At 41.2% G+C, this 22,844-nt stretch overlaps 1 protein-coding gene across 3 annotated transcripts in view; it reads left to right on the plus strand.

Annotated features, from left to right (window-relative positions):
* The window catches only part of LOC139754204 (zwei Ig domain protein zig-8-like), a 377,483-nt gene that overhangs the window by 332,850 nt on the left and 21,789 nt on the right, over positions 1-22,844 (plus strand). For all 3 annotated transcript variants that reach the window (XM_071671440.1, XM_071671439.1, XM_071671441.1), the window contains 2 exons: positions 10,621-10,729; positions 18,818-19,102. In XM_071671440.1, coding sequence (XP_071527541.1) covers positions 10,621-10,729; positions 18,818-19,102 — 394 coding nt within the window. The remainder of the gene's footprint in view (positions 1-10,620; positions 10,730-18,817; positions 19,103-22,844) is intronic.

The raw sequence follows: 22,844 nt of genomic DNA on the forward strand, positions 1-22,844 counted from the left end.
ATATATATATATATATATATATATATATATATATATATATATATATATATATATATTCCTGAGTCCACGGGGAAAATGAAGCACGATAAGTTCCCATGTGCACTTTCGTGTAATAATCACATCAGGGGAGACACAAGAGAGAAATATGTTTACCAAATGGCGTCCTAGCTACGTCTCTTCGTTGTATATCACACCTCGAAAACTCTTAATTAGGTACACAGAAAACTTACACAATTGTCTGAGCCTTTATGAAATTGAATGTCGGAAGACTCGTAGTTCTGATTTAGATTTTGCCGGAGTTAGGCCATTTATGATAAACATTGACCTGCAACTTAAGTTCTTTATAGCAAAAAAAGAATTTCAGAACATGATGTTCTGTACAACTGTCATGGCATCTAAATCCCTTTTTATAAAGGGGTTTAGACTGGAACTTCGTCCAGCTAATAACCTGCAGAAAACCCACCCTCAGCTGTGGACCATCATACGTGTTTGTGATATTTTCCAAACAATATGTTCAGCTATTCTCATTTCGCTCACAATAACTATGCCAGAGTACAGGCAGGTTCTCCATGGAAGACCCTTCCAGTGTTTATAATCATTTCCATATAACTATGGGGCCCCATACGAGTTGAATATTGAATTCCTTTCCACTATCTCGGTTACATTTCATGATAACAGAGGAAGAATGTAACCTTAAGGAAGCTATTTAGTTATTTGTAAACATTCATTAATGAACGGTTCAAGTTATTTCGGATGGAAAAAGAAGTAACATATATATATGTCTTATCTGAGCCCTTGGTGATGGCGGAGGCCGGCAAGGCCATCCTCTTTTACTGAACTGTATGAAGAAGCAACCTTGGAAAACAGTCTGTGACCCGACCAAATATTTGAGGTGGCCCTACACAAACCCCAGGGATCAAAGTGTTGACGAAAAAGGATCAGGAGCGACGATGGGCAACGTTCTGTGGGAGGATCATCCAGCACTATGGTCACAGGTTCATGCTGAGCGAGGCACTGACAAAGGCTCATGAATCCTGTGGTAGGTATCATGGTAACCTGTGAACTGCGGGCCCACAGCTGTAAAGGTCAGGTTTAACGTGTTCAGTGAGGAGGAGAAATACGAGCCGCTACTGACGTTGTTGACGGTGGAAGCTATTGCTGTGATATCCTGCGTCCCACCTGCCTGTCTGTCTAGCGCAGGTGGCCTACCAGCCACAGTGGTCCTGGTACAACAACCTGTCTACTGCAGCCACCTACCTGATGTGACCGCCGACCTGTTGGAGAATTTGGCTAGTGAGTGTCAGGTCGCTGTAGACAGATGGAAGCACCAAGCAACAGCCATCATCTCCACGGGTGTCGCTGTTCGACTCTCAGGGAGGTTATGATGTGGAGGATAGCACTTAGGAAAACAATATATGACCAAAACAGTGACAGAAGATACACATCCAACACTGTGGCCACTTGTCAGCGTACGGCTTCAATGTTTCGTGTCTTATTGTGAAGATTACCAAGCACTTTTTGTGTACGTTTGCTTGGAACAAACGTATCTGGAGAAACAAAGATCGTATACAGCGTTCCACGCCAGCGGGAGGAGGAGGAGTTCAAGATGAAAAACCAGCTTTTGCTTTCTGCCTGAGGGTAAATATTTCCTGTAAGGTCTCGCCCAAAACACCTAAGTTGCTTAAGAGTTCACGTTTGCTGGAAGTGAAATCTCGTTAACTTCAATATAATTTCCTTCCTATTCTACGCCTCTTTTTGGCTAACTATCTACCACTTCCTACATCGTAAGCATCTAGTATCAGATACTGTAAAAGCAGGAATGATCTGAGATGATATAAGACGTGATAAAAAAACGATGAAGACTTTAAGTTGATTAAAGTTAAATGTTTACAGTGATGCCAAATCTAAACTTGTGCTATTTCCAAAGGCCTGTCTGAACCATTAACAAAAACGAAAGTAGGATATATATATATATATATATATATATATATATATATATATATATATATATATATATATATATATATATATATATATATATATATATTTGTGTGTGTGTCGCTTCCTCAACCAAATGTGGGATTAAGCCCAACACCAACCTCTGGCTCCACCAGTCCACCAGCTGTGTGTGAGTCAACAGGACTTAAGAAGCCACAGGCGGTCAGACGTGGCGCTAGCCAATGGACTAACACTCAGATTAGACCGGCAGAGTTCCCGGCACCACAGGAAACTCTGACTTATACAGCCAGACAGGGACTGCTGTAGATGCCTTATTGAAGGAAACTGTTGGTGGAGGCTGGAAAGCACAAAAATCTCTTCATGCCACATCCATATATGCTTAAAGGTTCTACAGCCTCCTGGAAATATCATACTGCCAAAGATATAGAAGGACTGTAAATAATGTCTTTTGATGTTTTCATCAATAGTGGACCAGTCAATCATTTATAAAAGGAAATCCTCTTATTTTCTATTGAGAACATCATTCCACAAGACTGGTCTAAGCCAGTAAATCCCGTCTCACTCGTCCACAGTAATGAGCATGGAAGGTAATCCTGGTATTCTGTCCACTCCACCCACAGTGCGACACAAAGCTGCCTTCACAACTTGGCAAGAGGCTATTGCAAGTTCCTCGGGAATGGCCGGTGGTGGTGGCGGCGGGAGACTACCGGAGGCGCTTCTTAAGGCAGTGGCTCAAGCAGCAGGATCACCCGGGAGTACCTGTTGTGGCTGGTAGCACGTAGGAGGGAGCTCAACACTCCCTATTGTAGTTAGGAGTATGCGGGAGAGACAGCTGGGACTCCCTGCTATTGCAGGCAGGTACTCGGTCACTAGGCCTAGCTAGGGGAGCGTCAAGTGTTCGTCGTCGTGCAAGAAACACGCTGATCATTATCTGTTTTGTTTATGTTATATTTTCTTAATTTCTTTCCTATTTCCTTCCATTTTTAGATATATATTGCACATACTTTCTTATCTACTAAATCTGTTTTTCTTCTTTTTATCTACTGTATTATCTTTGTCTATTTCTTTCTCTTCCTTGTCACTAAAGAGTTAGTGCAAAGATGATGCCATCATACCCAAGAGTAACATCGTGGTGCTCAAACAGATAAACGTCTGAAGATCTTGTAGATTTATCTTGTGAGCAGTTGGTTAGTTACTCCATGTCGACATAGGCTTCATTCATTCCTGTATGGATTACTGTTCGTGCACCTAGGGTGGCTCCTCTTCCACCTCTCTCAAAGCCAGAGTGGAACCAAAAGTCTTTTGCCTTAGTAACTCTTCTGCTATCCATCCATCCATGTTCGTCTGCCGAGATGTTGCTTTTCTGTCCCTGTTCCACAGATATCATTTCGGCCGCTGCTCTCATGAGCTAATGCCGTGTCTCTATCTCCATGTACTGGACCCTCAGCACGCGTCTAGCAGCTGATTCCTATGGCTTTTGTGTGATCAGCCACACGAGGGTTGGCCGTTATGAGAACCTCCCTCGTCTGTGGAAGATGATTCATTGTTTTCTCTTGTGTGTCCTTCTCCCCTGTTACCTTTCCACTCTTAAGAATCTGATGTACAAACGCCTGCATCATTTTTTATAGTTATCATCTTATCTTTCATCCGAAATCACCATGACTGGGGCATGCATTTGCCCATGCCATGGCGGCCGCTGCAAAAAAAAAATCGTTTCATGACGGGTTTTTGTTGCTAATGAGATGCCAGAACACTGATGTATACCGCGAGTGAACGGTGTGGTTATTTGTGATGGTACAGAATGGGTATTCATGCAGGATCACAGTAAATGTGTGGCCTTCTCTGCTGGGACACTGGCCGCAAGTGATAGACGGGTCTGTTCCTGGATTCGCTTGCATTCTTAATGCTCTACCCGTCCGTGGTAGAAGCTTGTGGGTGGCGGCACACCGCACAACAAGAGACAAGAGCTGTGTCCGCGGGATATGGTGAAGTGGAGGGAGGGAGGGAGGGGATCAGACCTACGGGCTCTCGACGTCTTCACGGACCTGGGCCTTCAAGGTGCTGGGTGGAAGAAAGGCATAAATCTGCCTGGCACACAGCACCACCTGCCGCCATTCATCCTGGTGTGGTGGCTGAGGTCAGGGAGGTAGTCTGTGACTGTCTTAATGTTTTTTGTCAGTTCATTTGTGTATATGTATGTGTATATAAGTGTATACATGTGTATGTGCATAAGTGAGTGTGTATGGATGTGTATAAGTGTATGCGTTAGCAATGGCCTCTCTGGCAGGATACATTCGATCCAGTTTTGCACCATCAAGTGAAGTTATTCATCCACAGGATCAGTGAAGATGGGCCACTCAGATGGATACTTTACATCACCATATTTCATCAGCATCGTCCATTATCATCATTTGTAATATTGCCGATCCGAGAGAGAGAGAGAGAGAGAGAGAGAGAGAGAGAGAGAGAGAGAGAGAGAGAGAGAGAGAGAGAGAGAGAGAGAATTAGTTACAAGAGTTAAAGATATGGCAAGTACGTGCATCTCGTGTAACTAATATAACAGTATATATCTACGTAGCTCACAGCCCCCACACCATCCCGGCCTCGCCCACTGAGCCTCTCAGAGTGTATGTACACAACATATGTTGTTCCTCTGGTTTCATTCCCCACGTCCCTTTCCTGGCGCTCCGCCAATCCAACGGACACCAGAGGCTACAGCTCCGGTCACTCAAGCTGAAGGGATAGCTCGCTGAAGGTAGCAAGACCCCATTAGGTGTCAGGCTCACCAGTGTAGATGAACAAATTCGTTCCGAGACTCCCTTCAGTACAAAGAGTGTTAGTGATGTGGTCAACATGCAACGTGGGACTGGAAGGAAGGATTTTGCTTTTAGTGAGACGACAGTTAAGGAACCCTCAGTGATGTAAACTAGTGTGTAAGGTGTATAGTTCTAATCCGACGGTCGTGCATGGTATCCTCTGCTGTTTACTGTTGGCTGGTATAGAAGGTATGGTACATACAGACACACCCTCAGAGAATGGTTAACTTGACAACTGTGATACATACAAAAGTTTCCCAGCAGCGTTTGGTTGGCTCTTGTGATAGTTGTGGTACATACAAATACGACGCTTGTCGTGTCCTAATCACCCTTGGTTTACCTAGACACAAACAGTACATTGCCAGAAGTGTCCAGATCACAGTTACCTGACTTCTCCGTTGAGATACATAACCATATGATTCCAGTCATGTTTTCATACTGTAAGAGTCAAGAAGGCATCAGCGATAAGATCAGTCCCTTAGCTTTGTGTATATATATATATATATATATATATATATATATATATATATATATATATATATATATATATAGGGAGATCCCTGGCTAGCATGACACTAGTAGAGATGCAACGACCTCACTGATATCATCAGTTAACTAGCCCTAAACTTTCTCATCTGCAGCACTACATCAGCTTCCTCTTACGTTTTTACCAACGACGGGCAGAGGACAAGTATATCCTCCAGGGTAGCTGAGGTAGTAAAATATTTACATTGTTCCTCATAATTCACGTGGTGTTGTATAAAGTCTTCAACAATATCGCATTGCATAATGTAGTGCTCTAAGATATGCACAGTAATATCACATAATGTAAAGTGTGGGATGAACATTTCCCGTTTCTTGCACTTGCCAGGTGTGTCTATGCTCCAGCAGTTTCATGATTATCCTGAATACGTCACACAGCTTGGCTCTGGTCATGCATTTTCAGACTTAGATACGTTAACTCTAGAAATGTCAAAGTTTTTTCAGGCACATTTTGATCCAATTGTTATCATAAGAAATTAATAAGTCTGGCTCAGTCATCAATAAACTACCTTTAACCTCTGAAGTCAATAAATCTTTGGTCAGAAGTTGTTAGAAATGCTCGATTTGTTCCGCAGACGATACATTTATAAGATTTTTCTTTGGTGATATTTGTTACGTGTTTGATGTGTCATTAGAGAGGCCCTGATCCTGTTGTGTCGAGGACAAGTGTTCACGAGAGTTCCTCTCTGGCATATATCATCTTTAGTTGTCGTCATCTACTGACGAATTGGCTAGAGTTCCTCCACATTCTTTTCATCTTTGTTAAGATGTTCCAAGTGCGATTTTCTTTTTGAGACAGTGTTGACCAATTATGTATTTGCGCGCCTGCCTGGAGAAGGAAAAGGTAGGATCACTCATCAGTGAATCGCCTGAACTTGTTCCTTCTTGTTGGGAATCATTAGTGCGAAGATGGTGGCCGCCTGTGTCTTTCCTTCCTAATGTACCTTGTTCACAACTCACATGAATAGAAGTTTTGTAAAGTTAAACCCCCGAGCACGAAGGTACGTCGCTTATAGGTATGGTGGCCTGGCCTTTGACCTGACCCATAATGATCAGGTCAAAGGGCAGGTCATCTTACCAAAGGCTCGTGCCTTCAAGGGCTAGACACACAAAAGAGTTTCCCCTCTACTAACTTGAACATAAGTAAATACTAAATTATTAAGGAACAAGTTTCAAAATTAGCTGCCATGGTGAGTGAGAGGAAGGTTGTGGCTTTGGTGTGTTGCTCCAGCAGGTCCTGAGTCCTGGAAAGATTTCATAATTCTGAAACTGTACTTATATATATATATATATATATATATATATATATATATATATATATATATATATATATATATATATACATATATTCCTTCCTCTTCTGTTTCCTTTACTTAACAATGGTGTGGCCAGATGTCACAATCATGGTCAGCAAAGACAAACCCAGTCAGGGAGGCTGGGTGGGGACGACTGAAGCGTTGCTAACAGTTATTAGTGCTTCATGCTGAAAGCTTCAGCCACCATACCGAAAAACTGACTATAGTAAATAATATCTATGAAGGAAGAGAAGTGTCAGCTGTTAATAAAGTTGTTTATTGTTTTCCCGTGTCATCATGTATATTGTGACGGAATCAGTGATGATAACCAGTGGGAAGGGAGCATTATAACACTACCTAGTCACCTTCTGTCGAGGAGACACATGTCTGAGACACGAGAGGAACTTATTTCCGTAACGGAACATTTGTCAAAAACTACAATTATATTAATGACGTAAAGTGAAGATGAAGAGTCTGCCGGAGGAACGAGATCACCGGAGCAAGATAGGGAAAGTCTTCTGGCAAAGAACCATTTCCTATTCAGGGAAATTCTATGAAAAATCTTTTGCCTCTCGGATGATATAGGAAGTTTCATCGTGAGAGAAAGCTATAAAGGCTCGTGTAGTGAAGTAATGGTGACGTCTCTATATAACTTGATTTTGTAAAAACTTATTCACTCTCAAACTTTGATGTGTTCATTATATATATATATATATATATATATATATATATATATATATATATATATATATATATATATATATATATATATATATATCACCTCAGGAGCGTTATCAGCCACGTTTCACCTACGCTGGTGCATGTTATCCTTGCCACCACTCCTGCCACACGAGGTGGAGCTGATCCCTCCCTATAGAAGAGTTACCACGACCCGCTACACGTGGTAGAGTTGGTCCCTGCCTGTGGGAGGGTTACCACGCCTCGTCACATATAGAGCTGGGAACAGTTACCACATACCAGGGAGTAAGATCCTGCTCGTGGGCAGGATAACTGAACATGAAGGAGGGTTACGCGGCCTACAGGAAGGGCTGTTTTGCTGCGCCACACACGGGAAAGTGTGGGTCAGTTGTCTGGGATGGGCGGCACGACGCTCCGACATACGTGGGAGTGTAGAGGAGGTCGTAGGAAGAATCAATAAGCTCGGCCACACCGGGGAAAGGCGGCTCATACCCCGAGTGGAGTTATGACGCTGCCTTGTAGGGGTATTGTGCCTCGCTGGACGTGGGTGAGGTTGACCCAACCCAATGGGATGGTTACCACAACCAACATACTTAGAAGAGAGTAACCCAGGCTGCAGGGAGTGGTACTACCCCCTCACAACACATGCTAAACCAGCCAGGCCTTCTTGCATGCCTAAGCGCCGTACTGCTGTGCTCATAAGGATAAATCATTACTGCAGCAGTGAGTGATGACGTCACAGTGGGCAGAGACAATTAGCAATACCAGATGCGGACACGGCCAGACGGACACGTCGATTAGGGACAAAACCATCTGGTGGCATGACTGAGAAGGGTCGTAACTTAAGTAACGATTTACCAGGGACAAGTTGTAGACTCCGGCTGAAAATGTTAATCAGATAAGACTCTCATCCATTTCTTGTCTCCATGGATATTCAGAAGACGATAATAAGTCGCTTATGAATGTTTCCTCTACAGTATACCTGGGGTAGCTACTGTCGGAGTGATAAAATAATAGTTGAAAGTAACGAAAGAATAGTTCAGTATCTTATTCCTTTCGAAGACTCCGCTGAGAAGGGCCCTCATCAAACCTACGCCCGACACGAAAGATGAAAAGGGATCAAGAGACAGAGAATTAAGGGATCAAGAGACAGAGAATTAAGGGATCAAATTAAGGGATCAAGAGACAGAGAATTAAGGGATCAAGAGACAGAGAATTAAGGATCAAGAGACAGAGAATTAAGGGAAAAAATGAGTTTTGGAGAAAGCGGTAAACCTACAGTGTGCAACAGGCTGTTCGGAAACACATGAGAAGGTAAAGAGTTGTACAACATGCAAGTGTAGGGAAAAAAACAGACCGCTACAGCCCATCACTGAGCTGCCAACGATCACAATATCATGTAACACAGCGACTTTGCAGGTATAACATGGTTTAGTTAATGGCTGGGAATAAGCAGCCTTATCTCGGAAGCAAAGACGGAGATTATATATTCGGCAAATGAGAAATGAACCTCTAGCTAGTGCAGTGAAAGGCAAGTGGAACAAGTTTGGGGTAAGACATGGAGAGCAGATAAGACGGTTCGTATTGTACTGTACTTGATCAAGTAAGTAAACAGGACCATAATGTAAATATGTTTATTTTTATAACCAGTAAAGTCTGCTTGCTTACTGTGCTTCTGGACTGCCTATGATGCTACATTCTCGCGAGGTAATGTATACATGGCTTATCTACTTGTACGTTTCATCGTTATTATATATAACAATTGATCATTATTTTTTCTTCGCCCTTGACATGTGGTTAACATTACTCCAATATTTTCAAATGCCAGGTTAAGGTACTCTGCACATTCTAATGTGTAGAGACTCACTCCTTTAATACTGGATTTAGAATCAAACATGATAAGTGGAAACGAAGTATAAAGAACTGTATTTTTCTGTAATGTAATAATTATCGCCGGAGTCATTACAACATAACATTATAACATCACATAGCATATAACATTATAGCATAATGCCTAAGTCAATTGTTATGTGAAACGCAACGCTTCCTTGGTTAACATCTCACTGAAGCGCTGGTTATCATGAAACATGTTCACCCGTATTGTATCTTTTCAGAAGGGGTTACGTAAGGTTAGGATCACGGTGTACTTCTAGAGTCAGGGTGTACTGCTAGAGTCAGGGTGTACTGCTAGGGTCAGGGTGTACTGCTAGAGTCAGGGTGTACTGCTAGGGTCAGGGTGTACTGCTAGGGTCAGGGTGTACTGCTAGAGTCAGGGTGTACTGCTAGGGTCAGGGTGTACTGCTAGGACCAGGGTGTACTGCTAGGGGTCAGGGTGTACTGCTAGGGTCAGGGTGTACTGCTAGGGTCAGGGTGTACTGCTAGGACCAGGGTGTACTGCTAGGGTCAGGGTGTACTGCTAGGATCGTATCGCATGATGGAAGGTCGTGTCTGCCAGACTTCCCTGCTGGGCCACTGCTCCACATAACACTGTAATGCTCGCACGAACTGAACGTAGATTTACTTACTTACTGACTTTATTTCTATACTTACTCCCTCTGTTATGGTCTATGTTGTAAGATCATCCTGTACTAATGTGTTAAAGATGACATCTGAAAAAATAGACCCCCAAAAGTAGATTTTTTCCACTTAGACGTATAGATAAAAGCAGAGGACTTCACTACAAGTATTAAACTGATATAACTTCAAGTCTGGAAAAGTTTTCTCATTTAAGTTGAACAAGTGGCAGAGATGTAACGTGATAAACATGTGCCGAGGTCCGCCGTGGTCTTCGCGAATCTGGGACTCCCTGACCATGGCAACAGACCGCTATGCCACTAATACACCAACAATGTATTTGATTTATTGTATTTTCCGCGCGTTTTGTGTAATCTTCCTCGATAATAGGATTCCACGACAAATTATGAGGTATTTGTGCATACTGGACTTTCCACATTATGATAGATACATCTAATTATAATTCTATATTAGACGAATCTAATTACTACGTTTAAACAAGGGTCTCAGATTTTTTTTCTCTCTCTTTTACTCTTTAGCCGATGAATATCTTTGTTGAATGCCTAGTTCGTTGCGAACACTTGTGTGTTGTGTTCAACTGATGAGTAGCTTGTGAACCCCAAGATGATGTTATCAAGACCCATAGTTATTCATGATGTAATCAAGGCCCATAGTTACTGATGATGTTATCAATACCCTTGTTACCCACAATGTTATCAAGGTGTAGCAGTGTGTGTTACTATACAAGTGTGCACCGTTGAGGAGGAATGTGACCAGAGTTTATTCATCCACAGTTGTGGGAGCTGTCAGTGAGGAACATCCGCCTGTCAGACGCCGGCCAATACGAGTGCCAGCTGACCACGCATCCACCCACCTCACTCTTCTTCACCCTCAAGGTCGTAGGTGAGTAACCACGGGGAGGGTAGCGCCAGCAAGGAGGAGCACAGGTAAGCAGGAAGGTAGGTAGGGAGATAGCTGAATGATAGAAACTGTAGATGGATATACAGGTAGATGGAGACAAACACATACATGCATACATACATACATATATTCATACATGCAGACTGTTTGAGAGATACATAGGTAAAAAGATAGATTGATGGGTACATAGACAAAAGCCAGAGAGAAAGCGAGTTTGATAGGAGTATGGATAAACAGAGACGGGAAATGAAGAAAATGAGGAAGTGTGACAGAGAGCGAAAGAAGAGAGAGAGAATGAGGGAGGTGTTAAACATGTCCTTAATCACCATATTTGATGACATCAACCATATTGGTAAACATCTCCATCTACACTCTAATAAAAGTGTAGTGATCAATCTTCACACATGTTGCCATGTCCAGCATGACTGATTATATCAGGACGAAGATTTAATTTGAAACTAGCCGATATTTCTTAAGAAGACGTCTCAACATATAGGTAACAGCTAGTACTGATTAGCTATTGAAATACAACAATAGACTTTATTCAGATATCTACTTGTATATAGTGGGTCACACTGAGGAACTGACATGAAGGAAGATAGTCACTAATGTACCCCTACGTAGTTGTACCTCCCTTAGGTATACACACAAGCCCTTGCAGTTCTGCCTGTGGAATTATCCATCAGTAGTGTGTAACCTTCTAGTATGAGCCTTAACTTCACCAACAGTAGTGTTGTAAGTTAGTATGAGTCTTGACATCTAGAAATTCAGATAAATCTTTGAAGTTACAGTAAAAATGTGAACACTTTCTTCTCACATGAGTGACAAGTAATGTAGGTGCTCTAAAGAATAGTATGAAGTCAGACCTTGTTATCAATAACGATGGTATATACAGGTATATACATATACACTGATGATAAAGTTTACGATGATAACAATGTATATCTGTATGAGTATGCCATGTGGCCTTAGTCTCGGTAAAGCGCCTCGGTCGACATTAACACCTTGCATAACTGGCTGTGGGGACACTGCCCTCCATTTGTGGCGGGTTACAGAATAGGGCGCTGACCTCCTGCTGGCAGAGGTCACGTGGCTCTGTGCTGACGTAAAACTTCGTTTATACTCCTGTTGGTAGTGTTAGCTTAGGACAAAACAGATCCGCTCAGCAGGTACTGGCGTTGCAGTAGACCATATCTGTGCGCAGGAGGGTGGATGTGCTGGAAATGAGATGTTTGAGGATAATATGTGGTGTGAGGTGGTTTGATCGGGTAAGTAATGTAAGGGTAAGAGAAATGTGTGGAAATAAAAAGAGTGTGGTTGAGAGAGCAGAAGAGGGTGTTTTGAAATGGTTTGGTCACATGGAGAGAATGAGTGAGGAAAGATTGACCAAGAGGATGTATGTGTCAGAGGTGGAGGGAACGAGGAGAAGTGGGAGACCAAATTGCAGTTGGAAAGATGGAATGAAAAAGATTTTGAGGGATCGGGGCTTGAACATGCAGGAGGGTGAAAGGCGTGCAAGGAATAGAGTGAATTGGAACGATGTGGTATACCGGGGTCGACGTGCTGCCAATGGATTGAACCAGGGCATTTAAAGCGTCTGGGGTAAACCATAGAAAGTTCTGTGGGGCCTGAATGTGGAAAGGGAGCTGTGGTTTCGGTGCATTATTACATGACAGCTAGAGACTGAGTGTGAACGAATGGGGCCTTTGTTGTCTTTTCCTAGCGCTACCTCGCACACATGAGGGGGGAGGGGGTTGTTATTCCACGTGTGGCGAGGTGGCGATAGGAATAAATAAAGGCAGACTATGAATTATGTACATGTATATGTCTATGTATTATGTATATGTCTGTGTGTGTATATGTGTACATTGAGATGTATAGGTATGTATATTTGCGTGTGTGGACGTGTATGTATATACATGAGTATGTGGGTGGGTTGGGCCATTCTTTCGTCTGTTTCCTTGCGCTACCTTGCTAACGCGGGAGACAGCGACAAAGCAAAATAAATAAATAAATAAAAAAAAAGAAATATACATATATATATATATATATATATATATATATATATATATATATATATATATATATTATTGCGTGTGTTTGTGTGTGTTGTGTGAACATTCGGCCTTCCTCAGTATGGCCAATGTCTAGAGATTACCGATTAAGCATATTATTGTAGAATTGTTTAGTTGATAGTGAATAAAACTTTAGATTTTAAGAATAATGAAAATGACAATTGATATCATAATGAAAATGTATCGAGTGTGGAAGAGTGAAAGAGCGAGTTAGTGGAGTAACTAACCAATGAAACTGAAATAATTGCCTTGGTATTGCAACATATGGCATCCTACAGTGCCCAGAACAGAGACGAGGGTCAGTTAGTATCCAACCACAGTGAGATAGTTTGCACAACCCGGAAGGAATAACGCTAATATCTACCAGGAATTCCGGTAAGCAGTACTTAGCTCTGTTACACAAGATGTCTTTGTAAAAAGTATACAAGGCTCATCCCTCTGTAAGGGTCGAACTACAGTAGGGGTAGAACAGCAGTAGGTGTAGAACAACATTAGGGGCCGCGCGCCAGGGTGGGCCTCAGAGAATTTTATCAGTGTGGACGGAAACAATGATCTGCACCAAGGACGTAAGCTGCATGTGGGGGACGTGGACGTTGCTTGGCGAGGACTGCCGCACGCCCGGATCTCCCTCCACATACAGACCAACCAGACTGGAAGGTCATGTGTAACCAGCTGATGCTGCATTAAGTGAACTTTAACCACCAGAGACTAAGCGGAGCCGGTAGTCAGTATTATGCTGTGCGGCAGGAATTACAGTGTATTGCTTGTTTTGAAGTGTTTAAATGCATTAGATAAATTTCCCTTACACTCGCGAATTAGTATTAGGATGCATGCCACTTTATTTCTACAGCTGTTGTTAGATACCAAATGTAAGAATATTCGCGGCCTCTCCTTAGCCTACAGGAAAGCGAGTGGTCATAGTATGCTTGGCAGTCTATTGGCTTAGTTGGGTCATTATATATATATATATATATATATATATATATATATATATATATATATATATATATATATATATATATATATATATATGTTTTTCATCGCCATGCAAGGCAGGTTTTTCATGGACAAGGACAAAGAAGGAAAGAAAAATGCTACAAACTGTGTTAAAGTGGAATCGTAACTTGAGATTGAAAATTGTTACATCACTCTGAACACCGGTTAGCGGGTAAGCCTGCAATTGGCTCAGCTGCAGCCAATAACAGCGACCAGAACGACAGCCAATGACAAGGCTGATGTTCTCATCTATCCTGGAAATAAAAAAGAATAAAAATACGCAAGTGTTATGGTCAAGTGTTATGGTCCTGGCCTCCACTGCTGCCAGGCACACACAAACATGGCTTCCTACGCACAGCCACAAGCAAACACGGCCTGACGTGGCGTTTGTCTCCCTCAGACAGAGTAATGTGATGTTGGCCTCACATAAACATGAAGTGATGCGGTGTTTGCCTGGCTCGCATATTTTTGGAGTTGCTTTTCCTTTTTTTTTTTCCAAGATGGCGTAGAGCATTAGGATTGTCACTAGCCTACATTCACGTTGCTGCTTACTAGTTAAAGCTGAAGCAGTAGCAGGCTTGGCCGCCAAAGTGTTGCTCACAATGATATCAATTTCAGAACTAAACACTTTGTAGCTTTGTATATTCTCATCCTAAGACCTGTTATAATTCTCTACTGTTGTTTTAATGTGTAATTATGGCAGAAGAAAAAGATATTATTTCCTCAGTGTTATGTGAATCTTAGTCTTAACGTATTTTGTCACAGTCTTTGGTAACGAAGATGTTAGATTTATTATATACTTAATAGTACTTTCACTGGGTATTTCTCATTAGTGAAGCATTTTGCTATTAAGAACAAATTTGCAAACTGGTCTGTATGACAATCCATAATACCTTGTTGGGCGAGCGACCCAAGGCGTCAATATTGACTCCGCCTCACTGAGCCAGTGGCACAGTGTCAGGTTCCTGATGTGTCAAGCGTAGTACGTACACGCACAGCCAACCACAAGGACGATGACCTATTTACCTTACACTGTATATGTTGAAGAAAGAGAGAGAGAGAGAGAGAGAGAGAGAGAGAGAGAGAGAGAGAGAGAGAGAGAGAGAGAGAGGAGGGGAGGGTCAGATTAGTCTCTAACGATCTCAAATGTAAAAGTTAAGGAGAAATGAGATAGCTGAGTGAAGAGGAATAAGAGGAAAAGAAAAAGAAGGTATAATGAATGAGCGTTAGGGAGAGGTAGCCAGGGAGGAGGGAGGGGCCGCCGCGTGAGGCGCGGGAACATACTAAATGTGAAAAATTCACCTGCACTGGACGGTGTGGCTGCCGAGTGAACTGGTAAGAAGTGGAGGGCGACCTGTAAAAACTTCTTTTTACATAGTAAGTTTTCCCAACCAAGATGGGACGAGACCTGAGAAGTAGAGAAAAAATTCTGATATAAACATGTATTATAGCAAAGAAGACGCAGGACAGTGTCAAAACTAAAGCTGTCTGAACTATATATGATGAGCTAGGCTGCGAAATTATATGGAAGTCGTTGTAATGAGAGTAAAATGCTTCAGACCCGAGTCCAGAGGAAAACCATGGCCACCGCTCGAACAGTGGCTGATCTAACACAATTGTTTTCCTGCAAATGATCAAAAGTCTGAAGTTGAACACAAACCTTTCCCTGGTATTAATGTACTTGAGCGAGGCTGTTAGTTTGATACCGAGGCAGATCTGAAGCAGAGATGCATCATCACAGAATAACTATTCAAGACATTAAGAAGCATACACACACCGTTGTCAAAAGAATTTGACTTGAAAAATGAAACTAGATATTGGTTCCCAGTAAACACATTAGATAAACATGGAGAGAGCGCTTCACCGCTCCTCGTCACAGCACACAGGGCTGGTGCGGTAGGTAACTTGGGAGACAGGTGAGGTGGTGGTGTGTGTGTCCTCAAACTGGACTAGAGTAATACTAACGTACTAACTTTACTTGCAAACTTGGAAGGAAAGGTTTCGAGCGGAGTTGGAAGAATGGAATATTTGCTTGAAAGTTTAGCAAAATATAAAGTAAATAGAATAGAGAAGATAAGGATAAAAATCGAATGTAATAAAACTGAACGTTGATGGTACTCTGACAATTTTCACTGACAGGAAAAAAAATAGAAAAAGGAATCTCCGAATAATAGCACAGAAAGAAGTGGGTGTTGTATGTCTAGTACTAAGAACTCCTCAAAATACCTGACCTGATGAAGAAAATATAATAGACCTTCTTGGTAGAGTATTGATCAGAGTCGCGGACACTCACCACCTGAGACAAGAGTCATCTGGGAGGAACACAGACGAAGCCAATACGCACAGTGACAGGCAAGACAAGGAGACATATAGCCAGAAATACTTGAATAACAAAATATCGAACCCTGGTACACCGGCCGGAGGTACAACATATTAAGATGACCAGAGCGTCTAGCGAGAACAGATGAAGGTAGAACAGTAACAATGATGGACATGCGATCCTTGCTGGAGGAGGAAGAGCAGGTAGGAAGACTCAGCGAGAAATGGAACGACAAGATGTAGAACACATGACACCACGGACGAAGGACTCGGGCCACCGCTAACGTTGGAGGAAGGTGACATGATAGACGTAATTAGCTTACCAGGAAGCCAGCAGAGGAACATGAATATACGATGATGGTATGTTTATACCTAGCCTCTCTCTTGCTCTGTCTTACACACACACACACACACGCATATATGTATATATATATATATATATATATATATATATATATATATATATTTATATCAAAATACTCACTATCACCGGGTCACTGCACCTCAAACGAAACTTGAATTATTCTACAAAGTATATCAGCACAATTCCCTTTGTGGAGGAACTTTGTGTACAGAGGAAAGTGTTCTTTCTCTCAGTTATTCATATAAATAAAATTGTGTCGACGCGTTTCAGACTTCAAAGAAATTTCCGACTCATAAATCCAATGATGCACAAATACAAGTGCAAGATAAAGTTTTGTATGATTATGATGTAACTTAATCAGTCAGATCAATTTATATAATCAATAAAAAAGCATTCTCGGTAAAAATTTCAGAATGGAATATCAAAGGGGTTTCAGTTTAATCAACAGAAGTTAATTGATAATGCAACTTTTAATGAATCATGAAATATAAGAACAAATAAATGTCGATCATATGTTAGAGAACAATTAATGATATGCAAATCAGTGCAGAATATCATAATGAGTATTGATCAAGTCACGAATTTATTTTGCAAACCCCAAGTGATTAATACTTGAATTATGATAGCAGACGACATTAGAACGAAGATATTGTGAGAATTTTGATTTGGTCAAATATGTTTAGAGAAATGAAGCGGAAAATGGAAAGAAGCTGAGCAATGATGATTTTTCAGAAAAGCGAAACTTAAATTCCCTTAAATGGTGATAGAATGCGAGAAGAAGAGAACAGATGACATTCTCTAAAGAGAGCATTCTTGAGTAATGGGTCTTTGGTGATGAGATTGCCCAGAAGAATTGGAAAAGATGGATTGACGGACGTGTTCCCTCTGAATGGTAGAAAACGGCGAGGCAACCCTTTGGAGGTTGGGTAAACCAGCAAAGCATGAATAAAGATTAATAAAGTTTACATAGAAAACGGACAAAAAATGGGCAAGGTAAGAACATAGAAAGTTAAGTTGTTTGCAGAGGACAGTACAGGACAGAGAGAACTAGACCTAGAACATTTTCCATAAGATTATTAGACAAGTACCAATACCACAGACACGGTAGAGCGAAGTTGTGGTGCCTATCTTCAAGGAGGGCGATAGGGTAATGATTAAAACTCAAGACCATTATCACTACCAAGGGTAACTTGTAAACTGATAGAAAAGATTATAAGGAAAGGCTGATGTTTATTTTTAAATAAAATTTCTTGGGTGTGAGGGCAATATGGGTTCAGGACAAGTTATGTATCTTCAATCGGTTATACCTCTGGATGAAGTGAGCTACTGCTTTATAAAGATGTATGGTTACTATCCTCCATAATGTATATGGTTACTATCCTCCATAATGTATATGGTTACTATCCTCCATAATGTATCGGTACATGTAGGAGAATGTAATGAAAGTACCTCAGCCACAGAAGTCGAGGTATATCTAGTTGCAAAAGAAGAAAAAAAATTCAATATATGATAAAAAATAAATAAGCAAATAAGACTCTGTTATGCTGAGCTCCTTTCTTGTGTGCTTATGACAATGATTGTAATTACACACACAAACACGTACACAAACATCCACACCTTTTACCGATGTAACTTCTAAAACATTGACGAAAAACATTTATCATGATTATGTGTTGTTTACCTTAGGATATAATGATCTTACAAACAACTGGACACATGAGAATTCTTAGAATTCCTGGGTTTTGTATATGTGTTGGTAGCTACAGCGAAGTGAAACTATTTACTGTGCTTGTAACTATTGCAAAGGTAATGATTGTGCCGACAACTGCAGTGAAGATGATTATTATGCCGACAGCTGCAGTGAAGATGATTATTATGCCGACAACTGCAGTGAAGATGATTATTAGGTTGGTAGTTACAGCATAGATGATTATTTTACTGGTAACTACAGTGAAAATAATCCGTATGTTGACAGATCCTACATTTAAGTATATAAACATAAATACACCACTGGCATTTACCCTCTGTAAAGTTACAATTCAAAAGGATGATATTCACTTCATTATAACGAGCTGCCACTAAATGTATAGAAGTTAGTAATGATAACAGTGGCAATATCCGTGCCTGCACTGGAGGTCGTTACTGTCATGTGTTTGCATCATAGGTAGTCAGAAGACTTCTGGCAGTGCTGCTGGTAGTGAAACTATAGTTGGTGTGGATGGTGGTTTGAACAGTGATAGTTAACGCCAGTGTATGTGACACAGTTGGTGGTAGTGGCAGCCGTGATGCAGGTGATTACAGCAATATATGTTACAGAGGCGGTGGCGGTGATCGTGGGCGGACCAGAGATTCACGTGCACACAGGAGTCAAGCTCCGCCTACACTGCAACGTGGAGCTGGCCACGGAGGACCCTCAGTATATCTTCTGGTTCCACAACGGTAGCATGATCAACTTCGCTTCTAGTCGCCCCGTCAAGGTCGTGAAGCATCCCTTCAGCAGCTCTCTCATCATCTCTAACGTCACCTGGAGGGACGCCGGCTCCTACAACTGTGAGCCCCACAAGGCTCGTTCCGCTAACATTACGCTTCACGTCATTGAAGGTAAATTCTTAATTCCTTTTACTGTGTTAGTATGAAGCTGATATTCCCGTTAACCGTCTGGACATGACATATTCCTACAGCATTGCAAACACAGGTTCACCACATCTCAAGACCCTTCATACCCACGATACAACTACCACAACGAAGACACTAAACATATATATATATATATATATATATATATATATATATATATATATATATATATATATATATATATATATATATATTTATATATATATATATATATATATATATATATATATATATATATATATATATATATATATATCCCTATAACCAGCAAGTTCTCAAACTGTAAACCAAAAGAATTCCTCCAACAATAATCCGTGGCGGACTTGTCTGATGTTTTGTGAGGCTCTCAGACTGGACCTCTATTTCCGGCTCATCATACCCGTGACAACCTTCGTCTGTCTCTTCATCCTCAAGTTGGTAGAGACTCAACGTCACTCGTTTTCTAATGTATAATCGGATAGGTTTCTTTCTTTAATGTTATTTACTGTACCTTATGTGATATATCACCCCATAGCACTTCCCTTCCTTTTTTATGGGGTCACAAAATGAATATGTTCCCGTAAGATTTAAGAGTCCATCAGTAATATTTCCCCCTGTTATTTCTACTGACAGCCACAAATTCATTTCGGGCATGACCAGTCAATCCTGTAATAATGAAAAGGACAAAACTTTTTAGATTTTAGGATATTAATCAAGTTTTAACTTTTCGACACGCTTCATATTTTCCACGTAGCGGAGGCCAGTTATTCCAGGACACAGATATATCCATGTTGAGATTACTTATACTTTGTTTGTAAGGGATTACATTTGTCTCATCTCACTGAAGAAGAAATGTAAGACGGTTATATAAACTTGTTTAAAGTTAGATAAATCTCTATCTTGGTTAAGGAAAAGGTTGTAGTAATCATGATATATCAGTAAGGATTAACATGCCGTCTTTCACGAGAGAAATTTTGAAGTTTGGATGTTGTGATGTATGTAGGTACGATGTTTTCATAAACACCTTTTTATATCCAACTTTGGTTTGGTGAATGTCTAAAATCATCAACACAGTAACAGCAGAATACGATGTTAACTTGTTGATCACGACGGTACAACCCATGGCCATGACAGTTGACCTGACCAAGGGTCGTACTATCATGCTCCAAGGTTATACTGTCGTGCTCAAGGGTCGTACCGTCGTGTTCATCTTGCCAGCACAGTGTTTTCATCTTAGAAAGGTCTCGTTATATAGGTCAGTTGATGGGTTGATGGTGGTCGTTTGTGTCGGAACTTTCACGAGAAGAGACTGTCCTTTGTCCCATTAATTGTTCTTTTCTTTGGCCATTGTCACACAGTAGTCCTGTCTCTGGTCTGCCTCACGATCTGGCCCTTCGTACATTCTCACTCACTCTCTTTCCTTTGTTTCTTCTGCTTATCTCAATTTTTTTTTCATTTTTCTTGTTTTGGTACTTCTTGCATCGCTGTTGTGTATACTTCGTGAAGAAGCTTTGTTCTTTTATGTTTTCCTTTGATGGTGTTACGAGGAAACAAATGATTCGCTAATGTGAGAGCATCGTTATTGTGGTGGCCTCGCTAGTGTGAAGGTCGGCTCAGAAAATAATTTATTTTAGTATTTGTCTGAGGGTTGTTGTTGTTGTTGTTTTTGTTGTTGACCTGCAGTCGTGCAGGATGATCGTGGTGGCCGCCTTGCTCTGAACACATGTATCGTAATTTACGATACAGAAACTCATGTATAATACGTTGTGTGATGCAACGAAGTCATTTAGTGAGCCATCAAGTCTATGTAAGCACTGTCATTACGGCTGAATAACCACCACTAATCACAGCTTCTTGTCTACACACTACTTGCCACTGTGGCCTCCTAGTCGTGTACTTGCCACTGTGGCCTCCTAGTCGTGTACTTGCCACTGTGGCCTCCTAGTCGTGTACTTGCCACTGTGGCCTCCTAGTCGTGTACTTGCCACTGTGGCCTCCTAGTCGTGTACAGATGTATAAAGGTCTGATAATTATTCTTTGATGAGGAATGAGCGTCCGTATGTACATGTTATTATAGATGAGAAAGAAGGAAAGGAAAACGAACTAAGAATAGTAAGTATGATACAGACGCACGCGCGTAGTGACGGTCATCTGATACATTCAGTGGGTTCCCAGGGAACAGCAGAGGCTCCAGTTGGCTATGCGGTTTTTACTGTACCCAAGAGTTTCGTTGTGCCTTCTTGGTCACTTAATTTTTTTTCGTTTCACAGACGATCCTGTGAATTAATCTCTGGGAGTTCATCCACACGACCAACGTGAAACGACTGCTTCCCCTAGAGAGAAAAGGATGTCAGTTTCACCAACTGATTTAATGTTTGATTTAAATTTAATCTTTTGATATACCTAACTCTGTATAAAGGCGTGACTCTGCTGTATAGGCTCCCTATAGACACTCTAAGAAGACAATGGCTTAACAAGATAATAACACCAACATCTGAGAAAGAGATTTATTTCTGAGTTGTTTGAAGAACTATATCCAAGATAAGGATTATCTTCTACTGGTGGAGGTCAGTGTGCGTCCCAGAATCCACCACGGTCAAGGCTTGGTGAGCCGTGTTGTTTGTTCCTGAAGTTCTGTATTCATTATAACTTGTGGAGCCTGGCTGGTCGTGTCCACCTTCAGGGAAACTCTCCAACTCCTTCCCAAAGAACTGCAGGAGGTCTTCCTTGGTTGCTCCGCATATTTCCCGTTTGTAGTTAGAACCGACGTGGGGTCCCTGGCGTATGTTCTGCCGTGTTGTGATGTTCCCTGTGTTGCCTTTCTGTGTTGTCTCAGGTCAGTTATGCCGGATATCTTTTCATGCTTCTTGCCAGTCATCAGGTATGGTTCATCAGGGAAATTAGGTTAACGTGTGTGTGAGGTGTGTGTTTCTACGTCGTTTTGGTATGTATTTGTTTTTGTGTAGGTTTGTAGATGTTCTTCTTTTCTTTGTGCATTTTGTTGCTATTCATGTACATATACAGCTACATGTCTGCTTATGTAATTATTTGCCCTACGTGGAGAGAGTTCTACTCTAGTGTTGCCCCGTGTCTTGACTTTGTATATGTGTATCATATCTTTACTCCATCGTATGCATGCAAACTCACACACAGCCGTAATGTAAGCCAGGTACCCATTCATCGACTGGCCACGAGAGGAGAATGCACAGCTGGGTCGGCTGTGGGCCGACTGCCGCGACCAGAACTCGTACCCAGGCGGGCCCGTGCGCGAACCATGTGTGTGTGTGTGTGTGTGTGTGTGTGTGTGTGTGTGTGTGTGTGTGTGTGTATCATTTCTCTGAATACTATTTATCTGCTACGGTTAGAAAGTTTTACTTTCGTCTTCAGATATATATATATATATATATATATATATATATATATATATATATATATATATATATATATATATATATGTGTGTGTGTGTGTGTGTGTGTGTGTGTGTGTGTGTATATTATAACACTTGCTACAAAGTATCTGAAGGTAGATATGGTTTAATGTTCAATTTTTAAGTATGAATGTTTTCACGTATGGTATGGTATGGCTTCTACAGTAATGACCTTTAACTGTTCGTATTCATTAAATCCAACAGAATACGTTATTTGTATCAATGATTTTTCACTTTGATTACTTGACATATGGTACGAATTCTGGCTAAATGGCCTTTACCTGTTGATTGCCACTAAA

The sequence above is a fragment of the Panulirus ornatus genome, chromosome 16 (assembly GCF_036320965.1).
Source record: "Panulirus ornatus isolate Po-2019 chromosome 16, ASM3632096v1, whole genome shotgun sequence".
In the NCBI taxonomy this organism is placed as follows: Eukaryota; Metazoa; Arthropoda; class Malacostraca; order Decapoda; family Palinuridae; genus Panulirus; species Panulirus ornatus.